The sequence below is a fragment of the Rhinolophus hipposideros genome (genome assembly GCF_964194185.1).
Source record: "Rhinolophus hipposideros genome assembly, chromosome: 5".
In the NCBI taxonomy this organism is placed as follows: Eukaryota; Metazoa; Chordata; class Mammalia; order Chiroptera; family Rhinolophidae; genus Rhinolophus; species Rhinolophus hipposideros.
In genome coordinates this window covers 30,893,218-30,909,953 of record NC_138051.1, presented here as the reverse complement: position 1 = coordinate 30,909,953, position 16,736 = coordinate 30,893,218, and the positions used below count along the sequence as shown (strand labels likewise).

The window sequence follows — 16,736 nt, the reverse complement described above, 5'->3', positions numbered from 1 at the left end:
CAAAGCAAATGAAGTCCCTGTGCTACTCCAGGGATATTCAGTAATTATGGGCCTTTTCACAGCTCACGGACCCATGAAAATCGCCAGCAACTCCAGCACCATCACTGGCTTCATCCTCTTGGGCTTCTCTTACCCCAGGGAGGGACAGGTCCTTCTCTTTGTGCTCTTCTCTGTTGTCTACCTCCTGACCCTCATGGGCAATGGTTCCATCATCTGTGCTGTGCGCTGGGATCAGAGACTCCACACACCCATGTACGTCCTGCTCGCCAACTTCTCCTTCCTGGAGATCTGCTATGTCACCTCCACTGTCCCCAACATGTTGGTCAACTTGCTCTCTGATACCAAGGTCATCTCCTTCTCTGGGTGCTTTCTCCAGTTCTACTTTTTCTTCTCCTTGGGTTCCACAGAATGCTTTTTCTTGGCTGTTATGTCATTTGACAGATACCTTGCCATCTGCCGGCCTCTACATTATCCCACTCTTATGACTGGACATCTCTGCACTAATCTCATAGTCAGCTGCTGGGTACTTGGTTTCCTCTGGTTCCCAGTCCCCATCATCATCATTTCCCAGATGTCCTTCTGTGGCTCCAGGATCATTGACCACTTCCTGTGTGACCCCGGTCCTCTGTTAGCCCTCACCTGTTCTAAAGTCCCAATAATGGAGTTCTATTGGACAATCATAATTTCTATGCTCTTATTTATTCCTTTCTTCTGCATCATGGTGTCCTATGCTCTTGTCCTAAGAGCTGTGTTGAGGGTCCCTTCAGCAGCTGGCCGAAAAAAGGCTTTCTCCACCTGTGGGTCCCATCTGGCTGTGGTTTCACTCTTCTACAGTTCAGTGACAGTCATGTATCTGAGCCCAACATCTGAGCATGAAGCTGGAATGCAGAAGCTTGTGACTCTGTTTTATTCTGTGGGAACCCCAGTCATTAATCCTGTGATCTATAGTCTAAGGAACAAAGATATGAAACAGGCCCTACAGAAGATTCTGGGAATATAAAAATCAGAACCTTCATCAAAAAAAAAAAAAAAGACAAATAAGGAGGAGGAGGAGGAGGAGAAAAAGAACTATTATCTCTAAAGTTTTTGAGAATTGGAACCTAAAGGACAGTCTCCCACAATTCACGGGTTCTTGGGGAATCTATGAAGCAGTCTGACTTTTCACAACTATTATATTCTTTATTGTTCATTTATTTTAAAAAATTTAATGAATACCTTCAATATTTCAGGTACAGAGCTAAAAAATGAATCAGATAAAGTGGGTAAGTCACATTTCAGTCCCTCATGAAGTTGACAATGTAGGATAAGAAAAAAATTAAATTGTGACAAGTACTATGTCCAAAAGAGTGTTAACCTAAGAAAAGCTTTAGGCTGTTATAAAGAATAAAAAACATTCATTTGAGCAAAAGAGGGACTGCAATCCTGGAGACACAGATTCAGGTAGCAACTCAAATTGTGCTCTAAAGAGAACAAAGAAAGGCATGTTTTATAAAGGCAAAACGCTACAAGTACTGTTTCCATTTAGGCCCTCTATTCAAATGAAGGATGCTGGTTAGGTTAACAGGGATTGATTAGTTTTCTTATGCAAATAATGATGCTAGTTGGTGAAGCAAATTGGCCCCTTCCAAGGTGAAGAATGACCCCATGTAAGGAGAAGGTGAAGTCCAAGATGTGGTTACATAGTTGGCTTGAAAGTTCAAAAGTTTACTGAAAGGACAACAACTTGATTTGGAAAAAAGGCCTGGAAGTACACACTGTTCCCTAATAAAGTCCTGTTCCCCTTCCACAATAAAATCTTTAATAAAAAAACAAAGAAAGTTCAAAAGTTTGTGGGAGGAATGTGTGTAATGCAGACATCATTATGGCCTCTATTATGGTTCCCTTGACATAAATGACTTTATCGTGGCAATTTCCAATCCCAAGTTGAAGGGGAGAACATTTAGTTAAACCAGCAATAATGAGATTTAAAACCAGAAAATGATGATGGGGAACCTGATACCAGAAGAGAATATGAAAAATAGGTGGTATCATTCTATAGTTGATAGTCTCGAACTAATTAGTAATACAGACATTCTAGAAAGAAGGTCTGTAAAATCCTGACTCGGAAGCTCACCAGCAATCAGCTTGGAGGCAGAATGAGCTAATGTCTCCTGCATATTCTCTACTAGAAAACGGTCTTATATCTGAGATATCTCTGCCACTGAGCAGTAGTGGAAAACATAGCAGAGCAATCTTTGTGGTTCTAAGTGTAGTGGCCCCGTTGTGCTCAACAGTGGAGAGCGTAAATCAAGCTGTGTCCTCAGAAGGTATATTATCTTCTTAAACTTCTTTTCTACTAAGAAAGCTTATTGCTGATAACCAATTAAGAGAAAGAATCAGAGATGTATCAGATGAATTCATTATTTCTTTACCTGGAAAGTCTTCACATCTTCCATAGTTACTAGTCTGTGGAAGATGATTCATCTTCCACAGTTACTAGTTCTTGATGCCTTGATCACAGCCTTGTGGCTGTGAAAGAAAGCACACAGGGTATATTTTTTTCCATATTGCTTCTATTAAGTCTAGGTGGTTGATATGAAAGATGATTTTGGAATGAAATAAATTCAAATTTTGTTTTAGAGTATATACAGTGTATACTCATATAATAACATCACAAGAGGACTATGATTTTTTGAACCATAAAAGGAGACAACACAAAATCTCAGTTATATTGGTTATCCCCTCTTATAGCTTAGGAATGATGCATCTATGGAATGCCACTATTTGTGTTCTCAACTTCTATTTTACTTAGCTTTCCCTTTTGCCACATTAAAATGGTTTTGTTCAGCTTTATCTACCCACGGTGCCATTTTAATATTCTGCAGCTTATTTTTTCAAATTAAGATTTAAAATGCTTAAACATGACCCCTCCTTATCAGTGTTAGAGTTACCAAAAGCTTAAATCAAACATCCTTGTGAAATAAATGCCTAGATTCTATGTAATTATGCTTGTTAAGTAGAAGAGGAGAAGAAATGGAAGGTACAGTTGTGATGACTTGGGCCATCATACATCACAGATGTAAAGGAGCACTACTGTACAGTTTCCTGCATACTTACTGGGAACTCTCTAAAATAACATTTCATTAGACTAAAAAGCACATTTTCACAATTTATTATCTCTAAAAGTTACATGCAGTTTATAATTGGTGATGTGTCATAGTTTCATTGGCAGAAAGGTTTTTCTCTTAGGGATGTATAAAATAGTGCTATGTGTTACAATTGATTGTGTTTTAGATCTGAAGAAATACTGCCAGTGTGTTTATTATTTTGTGAGGTTTTTCCTATGAGAATATTATGATGAGAAGGTAACGTGTGAAATAATATCACTTGAAATTTAAAACTCTTAAGAGTTTTTAAATTTAAAAAATGCATTTCCTAATTTTATTATCGAAAGGTTATACTTAAACTTTGAAGATTGTTTTTAATAATCATTTCTTACATACCTTAATTCTTCTAAGGCCGCATAATTGTTTAACCTATAAAACTTCAATAAACTATTTCACTAATGAATCCAAACTTGTAATGCCTATTTTATGTTTTCTTGTTTTAAAATTTCTTGGATACATATGTGTCTTTTATATCTGTAGACGGAGGCGCACAGAAGTTGGAAGTTCTTCCGTTCTCTGTTAAATGAACAGTATTAATTTTAAGATCTGCTTGGTGTTAGAGAATGCCAAAACTATAAATAATGTACTTTCAATTTACTGCTCATGAAAACACTTTGGAGGAAAAAACCTTGAACTAGACATTTTTGAATGTTCCTATTCTTTGAAACAGACTTTGGAGTAAATATATATAAACAGGTTCCAGCTAAAGAAACATACCATGAAAGAAGGCATGAAGAGAATTGTCATTTCAGGAAAGGCCGTTACTCAAGTACTTATGCTTTGCACAAGTGATTTATTGGTGAATAGAAGTTTTATAAACTGTAGTTCAGTTGGAGAGTTTAAATACATATGGTAGGGATTTGTTTGCTAAAGCAAAGAATCTTGGTGATATTTATCAGTGCTCTATAATGCATATATTTTTGTGTCTATGTTCATACATGTTGACTTTCCTTAAAATTACATGCAACTTCAAATAGAAGCAACATGGCAAGGTCAATGATTATTAGCTTGGACTCTAAAGCCAGACAACCTGTGTCACTTGGACAAGTTACTTATCTTTTCTGGAGAGTAGCTGGGAATTCTTTTACTGTGTTTTAAATGACTTTCTAAGTTGGAATTGTTTCAAAATGAAAAAGAAAAAAGACAATAAAATAAGAGCTGACTCTAAAAGTGATCTTGAGGCACTGAAAATGAAAGCTCTTAATCTCTTAATAAGTGTTAGTAATCTGACTGTTTTTCATGTCAAATAGGCTTTTATACGAGAGTAAAGTGACAAACTCCATATGCTAAAGTAGTTTTCTAAAAGTCAAATCACTCTTTCAAGAACATCTAAACCCGTCAGAATTCTATAAAAAGGTAAATTTCTACATTAAAAATAACTTTGATATCTTAAAATAAAACTGGCTGTTACGGACCATAAATGAGTTACAGAACAGAGTAAGAAAGTCTGAATCCAAACTGTTGAATACTCATCAGTCTACTCAAAATTTTTGTTTACTACAGTAACTCATAGCCACAGACACTAGTTTAGTGGTTACCACAGGGTAAGGGGGTCGGGAGAGGGAGATGAGGGTAAGGGGGATCAAATATATGGTGATGGAAGGAGAACTGACTCTGGGTGGTGAACACACAATGGGATTTGTAGATGATGTAATACAGAATTGTACACCTGAAATTATGTAATTTCATTAACAATTGTCACCCCAATAAATTAAAAAAATAAAAAAATTAAAAATAACTAAAAAAAAGTTTTTTGTTTACTTATTTTTATAAGGAAAGTAAAACAAAATATTTTCTGGTGTTACCCAGAGCTTATTGATAAACACTAACCTGAGTGGCTATGCTTGTTTAGTTTCATAATTAGCATTAAGAAAAAAAAACAGAAAACTTGCCCACGATCTAATCTTTTCCAGCTATTATCATCAATGAAAAGGAGACAGCAGAAATGGTAGAGCAAAAGTGTTTTGTATTTTCTCCTAAAAGTGGTGGGGTGGAAAATGTGAAAAATATGTATAGATGAGATATTTATAGATATTTTTAAGAGTGAAATTGTTGTTGATGTTTTTGTTTCACAAACTTTTATAATTTACCATTCCAAACAAAGGGAATTAATCCCTCCATACTTTGGCTCTGCTTATAATCCCTCCATTCTTTGGTAAACACAAATATCGTCACCCTGTATCTACTCCTTCATTCCTTTACGGTTACTGTAGCACCCATCTGACAAAAATCAATATTTAAATTATTCAAAAGTTTAATTGGGAAAAAAAAGTTAAACTGGTTGTTTGAAACTTGAAACAAATCTGTTCATCTAAAGTATTACAAATGGTAGTTAGGCTGTAATGTACCTGTCCTGGTGTGTTTGTTGGTTTCCCCAGAAGTAAATCCTGAGACTAGTACAAGTTGTTTATTTGGGTCATGGAGGGAGCATTAAAAGAGAAAAATGAAATGAGGAAGGGAAGTCTTCCAACAAAGGGTGCATTGTCAAGCCAGCTACTACTGTGGGTAACTAGAACTAATCCCTCTAGAGAACCCCAGGGTGGTCAAGTAGACATCTCAAGCTTATCCTGCTATAAGGGCAAGGGAGTTGAAATAGTGATATTCCAATTCCCATCTGTCCATGTTGAGACTTTCTGGGGGTTGAGGAGGTCATTAACTTCCCAGCACTTCTGGCCTAGAGGAACAAAGACCAGGCAAGCAAAGCAGGTTTCCAAGTCAGAGGAAAAGAAAAAAAATTTAGGTGAAGAGACAAGTAAAGAGTTAACAGGAGCGGGCTTGTGAGCTGGCAAGATGAGACAGGCAAGGAGTTTACAGGAGAGAGCTTGTAAGCTGGCAGGAGGGAGCTTAAACATTAACCGCTTGGCTCTGACTTCCCTAGCCAGCACTGCACTCCTTGGTTCTTATGGCTAGTCAAATAATTAAAATGACATAAGGCAGGGCAACAGGAGAAAATCAGGTTTTAATACTTACACACGGGGAATTCACATAAGCATGAAAATTCCAGAGACAGTAGGCAAAATTAGGTCTATAAGTCGTTCTGGACTAAGACGGAGGAGGTAGGTGTCTGGGACTTCAAAGAGAAATAAGGCAATTCATAAGAAGTTGAAAAGAGTTACTGTTTAATAAAAAAATATTTGCTGGGCCACTTATAAATAATGGGTCAGAGAGAAGACTTTGATACAAGGGGGCCTGCTACCGTGTTTCCCCAAAAATAAGACCTGGCCAGACAATCAGCTTTAATGCGTCTTTTGGAGCAAAAATTAATATAAGACCCAGTTTTATTTTACTATAAGACCGGCTTTATAATATAATATCATATCATATCGTATAATACAATATAATATAACATAACATAATATAATACCTAGTCTTATGTTAATTTTTGCTCCAAAAGACACATTAGAGCTGATTATCCAGCTAGATCTTATTTTCGGGAAAACACAGTAAGTTCCTCCCTATAATATGAACTACACCTAGTTCATGTTATACTATGATTATCTGTGGTGATAGTTCTTCCAGAACAGGACTTGTATCTTAGATTCTTTTAGGCAGTTTAAGGGAAGATCAAAGGTTCTTCCTGAGTCTTTTCTTTCTTAAAAATAAAATAATTCTCATGCCAGAGAGACAATTTTCGGGGTGGTAAATTTTCCTTCCCTAATGGTTAGGCCATAAGGTACCTGTCCCTGTGTCTTTGTTACTTTAATAGACTTTCCCTCGGACTTCTAGTAGGTGCTTCTCTAAGTCAGCTTGGAGATTGTAGATCTATTTACTACTCTACAGGAAAACAAAGGCAGAAGACATCAGGGTCTCCAAAGAAGGCAGGCCCCAAGGAAAGGGAAGAACTAACACAGAACAGTTTCCTAACACTGTTCTCTTTCTAGCAGTGAAAAGTTGAACCCCGTGGAGCAGGCCTTACTCTCTGGAGGCTCTGCTTATAATCCCTCCATCCTTCGGCAAACACAAAAATCGTCACCCTGTATCTATTCTTTCATTCCTTTACGGTTACTATTGAGGAGACCACCTCCCCTTCCAGGAAGATCAGACACCAAGAGAAAAACTTCAGATTTAGATTCTCCTCAGTCCATGAAAGGAGATGATGTGATGCTTAAAGGAGAAAATAAACAGGAAACTACCACCCTCTAAACAAGGCTTCCTTTCACTTTGCTTTGGCAATATACTATATGGCTAACAATTCCTAAGCATTACTGTGTGCCAGGCCTCGACAAGTACTTCCACATATGTTATCTCATTCAGAGTCCTCAATTCTTTGGTGAAAAGTGTTACTATGCCCATTTTACAGTTGAAGGAACTGGGGAATAGTTTATATAATTGACTTGACAAAGTTTCCACAATTGTCAAATAAGAGTTGTAATTCAAAGCCTGGGCTCTTCCAGACCCTTTGTTTTTCCACAGTGCCTTAGCTGCCTACCACCTCTCAAAAATGGTACAATGGTTCTTATTTTCAAGGGCTTTGCAGAAATGGGACAGGGGTGAAAATCTCCTGTCCAGACCACAAAAAGTAGTGGTGCTATGAGAGCAGGCCAATCAGACTTCCACACCATTGTGCCTTCTTGGACTAGCCTTAGGAAAAAATAAAATATCAGAGAAATATCTTTCTCTCACCTTATATATGAGTGTTATAGCTCATAACAAGGCTAACCTAGATTGGGTCTATCCAAATCTTTCCGAGATATAATGGGGGTGAGGATGTAGCTTGTTTTGTTTGGCTTTGTTAATTAACTCAGTCCAGGCATCCTGTATAATAAACACAGCTTTGACGTCATTGTATGCAGATTCTCACTCTGCCACAGTACTTTCTGCAGCTGATTCAGAACTGTCACTTTGGACAGCTCCAGCTTAGCCTACTGCCAGGTAAACACCACTGGGGCTCTGGGTAAACACAGAGGAGCCAGGTAACGCAAGGTGAACAACAATACTGTTAGAAATATTTTTTTTTTACCCACTGTCAGGTCCAGCATGACATGGTGATGGCACACAGAGAATAATTTTTCACATCCTTCTTGTTTTCTAGGGCAGCTTTGTCAGACTCTCAAAGTTAGAGAATTACGGGGAGGGAGTTGGCCTGGATCTTTTGGCTTCTTACATAGGTGACAAACTATCCAACTGGTGTTTTCATCTAAGAGATAAATGTAACTAAAATATCACCTTTAGATCTATAAAGTCTTGATATCATGTGTACCTGTGATGTACCTGCCATAGAAGTAAGCATTTTATAATAAAAAGTGATTAAAAATCATATAGCCCTATTCCTTTTATATAAAGGAAACAAAGCTCATAGAGATTTTAAAACCCCACTAGAGCCACTAATCAAATTTGTTCTGATGCTCCACTTAGAATTTCCATCCTTCTCTCTCTCTTACTTTAACATCCAGAGCTACGGGACCATAACTACCTTAAGCAATCAGAGAGGTAACCATCTGGGGTGGACCTGTTCTACCACCCAGAGCATTCAATCTCCCATTAATTCCTTTGAATGCACTTCTTCTTAAGTCTGGGCCAACACTCTGATCACCACAGGTCACTTGGACCTTCTTATACATATTATTTCCTAAATTTTCATCTTACACTTTTTTTGAAGTTCTCTATGCTTGTAACAATCACTTTCTTAACAAATATTTACAAAATTCCTACTATCTCCCTCAGACTGTGCTGGACACTGCGGATAAAAACTGAACGTGAAAGGCAACAAGAGCAAAGACACTGAGTGAGTCAGGAAAGTACTTGATTGTTTCTAGAAACTGAAAGAAGCCTAATGTTACATCACTGAAGTGTTGTGTGGAGGAGGGTAGCTGTGTATGAGAGAGAGAGACAGAGAGAGAGAGATTGAGAGAGAACTCCTGATGGCTTTGGAAACTTACTTTTGCAATTTAGTTGAAAGCTGGCCGGACAGGAGTACTAGCTCAGCAGAGCAGGCTGATTCCAGCTGCTGGCCCCTAGAGGTCTCCTCCCTTCTAATAAGTTCACTTGCTAGACTAAGGAGCTTCCATTATTCCATGGTCAAATGGATGGCCCTTGCTTTCCTGTCTTTATATTACTAAATGCATACAGCAGAATTCAGCAAACTATGACCAGTGGGCCAAATTTGGCCTATTCCCTGTTATTGTATTGCCAGTGAGCTAAGAATTTTTAAATTTTAAATGATATAAGATTAACATTCTGTGACACATGTAAGTAATATAAAATTCAAGTGAGCATATGTCTATTTCTTCTCTTGGTTCTTGATCATTTGCCCTGTTTCTTAGCATGACTCAATGTTTTAATTGAACACTGAACATTGTGTTTTAAAATTTGTAAAGACAATGAGTACAGTAACTGAACACAAGTTAATTTTTCTTCTGGCAATAGATATAGTAGAGGAACATGACTTTAATCTCATTTAAGGACTATGTTTAGATATTATAAAAATAGTATATGCCAGTTATGCTCTTACTTCTGGGATGTAACCCTTACTCTAAGAAAAGAGCCTTTCTGAGATCTCACCGCAAGCCTGGACTGTTTTCAGGACCCTTCCATCTCAACAGGACTTGACTTCCTATTTCTGTACTCCATGAAAACCATGACTCCTGAAACCTCTGCTCAGGTCTTTAGAATCTCAGTTTCTGCTTTCTGCTAGATTTCTTGAAAGTTCATTTTGCACATGAATGGCTTAGAAATCCAAAAATGCTTTGAAAAGAAATTACATCATATTTTGGGCCTCACTTCGCTGTGGTCCTTCTCTCTACAGGATTTTTTCTCAAAATCCAGCTCGTTTTGCAGCCACAAACACCAGATCCTTTATCTCCTCAGTTCAGTGTTATCTGCTTTCTGCTGGGACTTTATTTTTCCTTCCTTCCAATCCTTCCCGCGTGCCTCCTTATCCCCATACTCTTCCTACCCAGTGAATCGTCATGTCCTCAGGAAAAAACACCCAAGTGAATGTGGAACTCATCTCTTTTTTCCTTCCTTTTTGACATTGTATCCCCTCAAGTATTGCTGTCCAGTGCCTTCAAATGGTTGTTTTACGTATTTTGTCCAAATTGCATAGTTACTTTCAGTTAAGGTTTAGATTAATACATTCTGCTTGGTCATGGCCATAAGCAGAAATTCTTTTCTACTATATCAAAATTCCACAAATTCTCACTTTCAGAAGATGATCTTATAACCATGCAAGACGCACACATCAGAAACAAGTGCTTATAGGGACTGGTATAAACACAGCCGAGGCTATAGACCTATTTTTCTTTTCATTGCATTCAGCTCCAGATTCCTGAGGATTCCACCCTTGTAAGCGATGTTGGGGGTTGGAGAGGGGTGGGGTGCTTGCAATAAAATGAGGGATAAAACCAACACCACAGAGAACAGATTTAGGCCATATTTTTTAATGGGATGTGCTCAGCAATTGTTGATCGGTAAAAATATTTTCTCAGGATTTACATGAGTAACCTGGGCTAGTTCTCCTTGAACTCCCTCCCAGGCCTTTAATAGGTCATCCTACTATTGAAGTGTCTTTACCAGCTCAATTACCTGATTCTGCAGATGAAGAAAGTAAGAATTGGGAATCAGGAGTGATCCACTGAGGATAATAACTTTAATGGTAAAAAGCAAAAATTTCCTATCCACCACCACCACCATTTTCACGAGACCAAGTTGCTTTTCTTTAGTAACTAATCCTATATTTCTATCTTCTGGAATTCTCAATTATTCGCCTGTCTTAATTTAAGATTTTTCAATTATTTGCCAGTTAAACAATGTTTGTTTCCTTAAAATACATAAAGCTCTGTAAACAGTATGAAAACAGAACAACATACCAATAGGAATATAAGCAAAAGGATATAAATAAATAACACATAGAAGATTCTTAAACATATGGAAAGAATAACTCATTTATAAATAGATAAGGACAGAATAAGCTTATAATGGCATCTCATTCTTAACCCATCAGAGTGACAAATATCAACCAGTGTAATAATACATTGTGTGGGAGTATAAGTTCTACTAACTATAAAGGACAACTAGGCAATTTTTGTCAAAATTGAGAAGGCATGGACTGGCCCGGTGGCTCAGGCGGTTAGAGCTCCATGCTCCTAACTCCGAAGGCTGCCGGTTCGATTCCCACATGGACCAGTGGGCTCTCAACCACAACGTTGCCAGTTCAATTCTTCGAGTCCCGCAAGGAATGGTGGGCTGCGCCTCCTGCGACTAGCAACAGCAACTGGACCTGGAGCTGAGCTGCCCCCTCCACAACTAAGACTGGAAGGACAACAACTTGAGGCTGAACAGCACCTTCCACAACTAAGATTGAAAGGACAACAACTTGACTTGGAAAAAAGTCCTGGAAGTATACACTGTTCCCCAATAAAGTCCTGTTAGAAAAAATAAACAAATATTTTAGAAGGCATATGCCCTGTAACAAATAAAGCAATTCAACTTCTAACGTATTTACCCTATAGATATTCTCATACATTAGGAAATGATGAAAGTACAAGAATATTTATTGTGACATTGTTGTAATACAAAAATGTTGAAAAAAAAATGTCAGTTCCCATTAATAGAAGATTAATTAAATGAACTATGATTCAGTCACACAATGGAATACTATGTCTTCAATTCTATAAAACATGAAGTAACTCTATATGTAATGTTATGTAATATATCCAAGACATATTGTTGAATGAAAAAGAACATGGTGAGTAGGAGAGTATAGCTATCCTTTATGTAAACATGTAGACTAGTTCCTGAAGGAGATTCAGAAATTGCTAACAGGGGTTGCTTCAGGTGAGAATTTGGTGTCTGAAGAACAAAAGAGTAAAGGAGACTTATTTTCTTCATAGCTCTATTTGAACTTATTGAATTCTTTGCCATGTGCCTGTATTATTTCTTTAAAAAATAAGTAATAATACAATTGTTTTTTAAATGAAGACTAACTTTCTAGAGGAATTTTCTGATAATTAGATTTAGAAGACCATTTTCTCCCCACAATTCTAGGATTCCTTAGGAGCTTATTCATTTATAGAAAAGTTGAAGCATGGTCCTAAGAACACCTTAACATTGTTTCACTCAGACTTTTTGATGCTTGAGAGAAAATATAAGAAATGGCTTTCTTCTCTTAGGTCTTACACAAATACACTGTTACAAGCTAGCAGTAATTTATCACATTTATATTTAGATATCCTCTCCTTCATTGTTCAGTTACATAATTTTAGTGTTGCTACTGAGCACCTACAATACCAGACATTGAGCCAGGATATACAATAGTATATAAGACACATTTTCTTCCCACATAAGACTCACAGTCTCATGGTAGAAATGTACAGTAAACTTGCAAGGGTTTTCTTTTTATTAAATACCACAAATGCAATAAGGGAGGAAAGAATAAATACTATAGGAGATCATGAGAAGCAGCATGTGTGTTAGCATATGGGTCATATGAAAAAGGACTCACACATAGCTAATTACAGGGCATTATCTTTTAGCAAGTTCACCTTAGGATACAAAATAGAAGTACTTCTAGAAATTCTCTGTGAGCCACTATATCACTAACCACTCCTAGACATTATTAATGAGTTCCCAAATAAGTATGACTATAAAATATAATGTAAAATAAAGTCCAAATTGGAATATTATTTTAAATAAACATAAGCTTTAGTAATAGAAAGCTGGGTTACTTCAATCTAGCATTCTGCAAAGAATAAATTAAAATATCAAATTAAAAAATATAAAACTTGAAATATTGACAAACTGAAGACACAATAGGAAAATCATAAGCCAATTTTTTTATAGACATCTAAGTAGCGAGCCCGAAAGTCATTTGTGTTCAGAGAGCATTGTTTATAATTCAAATCCTTATACTTTTTGACAATGCCCAGCTGGAGAGATGGAGATGAGCACCTAAGACTCACATGAAGTTGGAGCCGTTAGTGTTCTTCATCCTCAAGTAAGTATGAACCAGAACTGAATCTGACACCACTCAGAAGGAAAACTGAAATTTAGCTATCCCTGAAGTTTGTGGCCGTGGTTCATCTGTTGCCTAAATTTACACACACCATTTACTTCAATTTCCCCAATATATTGCCTCTTTTTGGTTGAAAGGCATTTAACTTTCCACTAAAGACCCTGCAGTTCCTTCCCTTTGTCTCTCTTCATGAATGGGCACACACATACACAACATCACAATACCATGGTTCTTAATAAAATTTAAAAATTTTTTAATTCTCCAGGATAAATGATAGGTCACACCACAAAATAGTCTTAAAATTTTTTGAATAATTGAAATCATACAACCGTTTTAACTTACAATGTAGTCAAACTAGTATTCAACAGCAGAAAGAAAATCTGCAAATAAATACAAATTAAACAGCACACTCTTAGACAACCAATAGGTTAAAGAAAAACATCACAAGGGAAATTATTTTATAAATCTTGAAATAAATGAAAATGAAAACACAACATACTAAAACTTATGGGATGCGAAGAAAGCAATGTTAATAGGGAAATTTATAACACTAAAGCCTTAAATTAACAAAGAAGGTACATCTGAAGTTAAAAAACCTAACTTTATACCATAAGGAACCAGAAAAAGAAAAACAAACTAAACCCAAAGCAGGCAAAAAGGAGAAATTAAAGACTAGAGCAGAAATAAATATAATAGAGAATAGGATTTCCAGTCAAGATGACAAAGTAGGTTAATACTGTGTTTACCTCCTCCATGACCAAATCAAAATTACAACTAAACTACAGAACAACCATTATTGAGAATCACCTGAAGTCTAGCTGAATCAACTTCTACAGACTACAACTGCAACTACAGACATTCACAAGAAGCCACCTCGAGACTGTTAGGAGGGGCAGAGACATGGAACTGTCTGGGAACAGGCTGTTCCCACATCACAAGTGACCATTGAAAATTTGGAGGGATGTCTCAGCATAGGAGGTCCCCACCAGAGGAGCGATGGGTTTCATCCCCACACCAGGCTTCCCAATCCAGGGTTCCAGTGCCAGAAAGAGAAGTCCCCATAACTTCTGGCAGTGAAAACCAGCCAAGGGGTGGCTGAGTGAGGTGGATGACAGCTGCAGCCCCAGGTGCTCCTCTTAAAGGACCCATACACAGACTTACTCACTGATGGACTCATTCGCTCTGAGCTCCAGTGATGCACCAGCAGCTCAAAGGATACCAGGGACATACGAGGAGGAACTAAGTTGTCTGGCTTCAGGGCGAGGGTTGGAGGGGCAGCTTTCTCCCAAACAGAAGTGCTGGCGAAATCCATTGTTTCTTTGTTGATCCTCTCCTCTCCAAGCATGCAGATTCAGGAGGTTGCCATATCTGAGTCTCCACCAACCTAGCTAACACTGTTTGACCCACACTGGTGATTCCCTGAGACACTGCTCCACCCAATTTTCAAGCACACACAAGCTGCTTTCACTGGCTTTCCCATGCAAATGGCCTGTCTTGGCTCATGCTATGGAGTTTCCTGAAATCTCTCAAAGGTTCACATAACCCAAACAAGCAGCATCTGATTTCAGCATGCCCTGTACCTCTTGCCAAGCAGCACCAAGCACAGCACTAGTGACAGCTGGCCTCAGTTCATAGCTTGGCCTCTCGAGGCACCTCCAAGCCCAGTACAGGTGGCCACCTGTGAACTCCTTTTTGGTTAATGCCATGCGGCCCTAAGCAGGGGACAGGCTATGGCTCAACTTGGCTTAGGGAGGGGCCCCTCCCAGGAGGGCCTAGAGGTGGCACACCTACTGGTCAGCTTTGGACCAAGCCAGAGCATCACCAAACCACTTCCAAAGATGACACACTCGAAGGGCAGACAGGAAAGGCACCAGAGCCCTGTTAAAGCAAATCCTACTCTGCATGTTCAGCTACTGCACAACAGCTCCTCCACTTTAGTCTCAGTCAGGTCTCACAACAAATAAGCCTGAGGGCCATCCCTCCCATTAACATGCAAAGAACAACCAAGGCTCAACTATAACAGGAGGACAAGCACAACCTACACAAAAGACACACCTGGAGCTCAGGTAACCAGAGAGACTATGCCACTGAGCCCCCCAGGACACCTACCTCACAAGAACAGTCTACTAAGACTAGGAGACACAACAGCCCTACCCAATACATAGAAACAAACACAGGAAGGCAGCCAAAAGGGGGAGACAAAGAAACATATCCCAAATAAAAGAACAGAACAATGCTCCAGAAAAAAAAAAAAATGGAGACAAGTTATCTACCAGATGCACAGTTCAAAATACTGGTTATAAGGATGCTCAGGGGTATCAGTGAGAATTTAAAAAAAGAGATAGAAAACATAAAACAAAACTAATCAGAAATAAAGAATATAATAACTGAAATGAAGAATACATTAGAGGGAATCAACAGTTGATTAGATGAAGCACAGGATCAAACCAGCACTATAGAAGGTAAGGAAGCAGGAAACGCCAGTCAAAACAGCAAGAAAGAAAAGAATCTGAAACATTGAGGAGAGTTTAAGGGGCCTCTGAGACAACATCAAGTGTACAAACATTTGCATCATAGGGGTACCAGAAGAAAAAAAGAGAGAGCAAGAAATTGAAAACCTAACTGAGGAAATAATGATGAATAACTTCCCTTACCTGGCAAAGGAAATAGACATACAAGTCCAGGAAGCACAGAATCCCAAACAAGATGAACCCAAAGAGGCCCACACCAAGACACATCATAATTAAAATGACAAAGGTTAAAGACAAAGAGAGAATCTTAAAAGCAGCAAGAGAAAAGCAGTTAGTTATCTATTAGGGAGCTCCCGTAAGACTGTCAGCTGATTTCTCAGCAGAAACGTTGCAGGCCAGAAGGGATTGGCATGAAATACTCAAAGTGATGAAAAGCAAGGACCTACAACCAAGATTACTCTACCCAGCAAAGCTATCATTTAGAATTGAAGGACAGATAAAGAGCCTCCCAGAAAAGATAGGGCTAAAGGAGTTCATCACCACCAAACCAGTACTACAAGAAATGCTAAAGGGATTGCTAGAAGGAAAAGGAGGAGAGGCAGGAAGAGGAGGAGGAGATTTAAAAATATGAATAATAAAATAGCAATAACTACATATTTATCAACAATTACTTTAAATGTAAATGAAATAAGTGTTCCAATCAAAAGACAGCGTGGATGAATGGCTTAAAGAAAACAAGATCTGCACATACGCTACCTACAAGAGACTCACTTCAGATCGAAAGACACACATAGACTGAAAGTAAAGGGATGGAAAAAGATATTTCATGAGAATGGAAATGAAAAAAAGCTGGGTTAGCCATATTTATACCAGACAAAATAGACTTTTAAACAAAAACTATAACAAGAGACAAAAGACCCAGTAATCCCACTTCTGGGTGTTTATCCAAACAAACCCAAAACACTACTTCAAAGAGACATGTGCATCCATATGTTCGTTGCAGCATTCATTACAATAGTCAAGATAGGGAGGTAACCTGGATGTCTATCAATGGATAAATGGATAAAGAAGAGGTGGTACATATGAGTATATACAATAGAATATTACTCATCCTAAAAAAGAATGAAATCTTGTCGTTTGCAACAACATGAATGGACCTAGAGGATA

At 38.0% G+C, this 16,736-nt stretch overlaps 1 protein-coding gene across 1 annotated transcript; it reads left to right on the top strand.

Annotated features, from left to right (window-relative positions):
- Nucleotides 1-46: 46 nt before the first annotated feature.
- Nucleotides 47-1,000, top strand: LOC308497184 (olfactory receptor 11G2-like; the record flags this gene model as incomplete). Its single annotated transcript, XM_081047545.1, has 1 exon — nt 47-1,000. The coding sequence occupies one exon, from the start codon at nt 47-49 to the stop codon at nt 998-1,000; it is 954 nt and encodes a 317-aa protein (XP_080903671.1).
- Between the last annotated feature and the right edge of the window lie 15,736 nt (nt 1,001-16,736).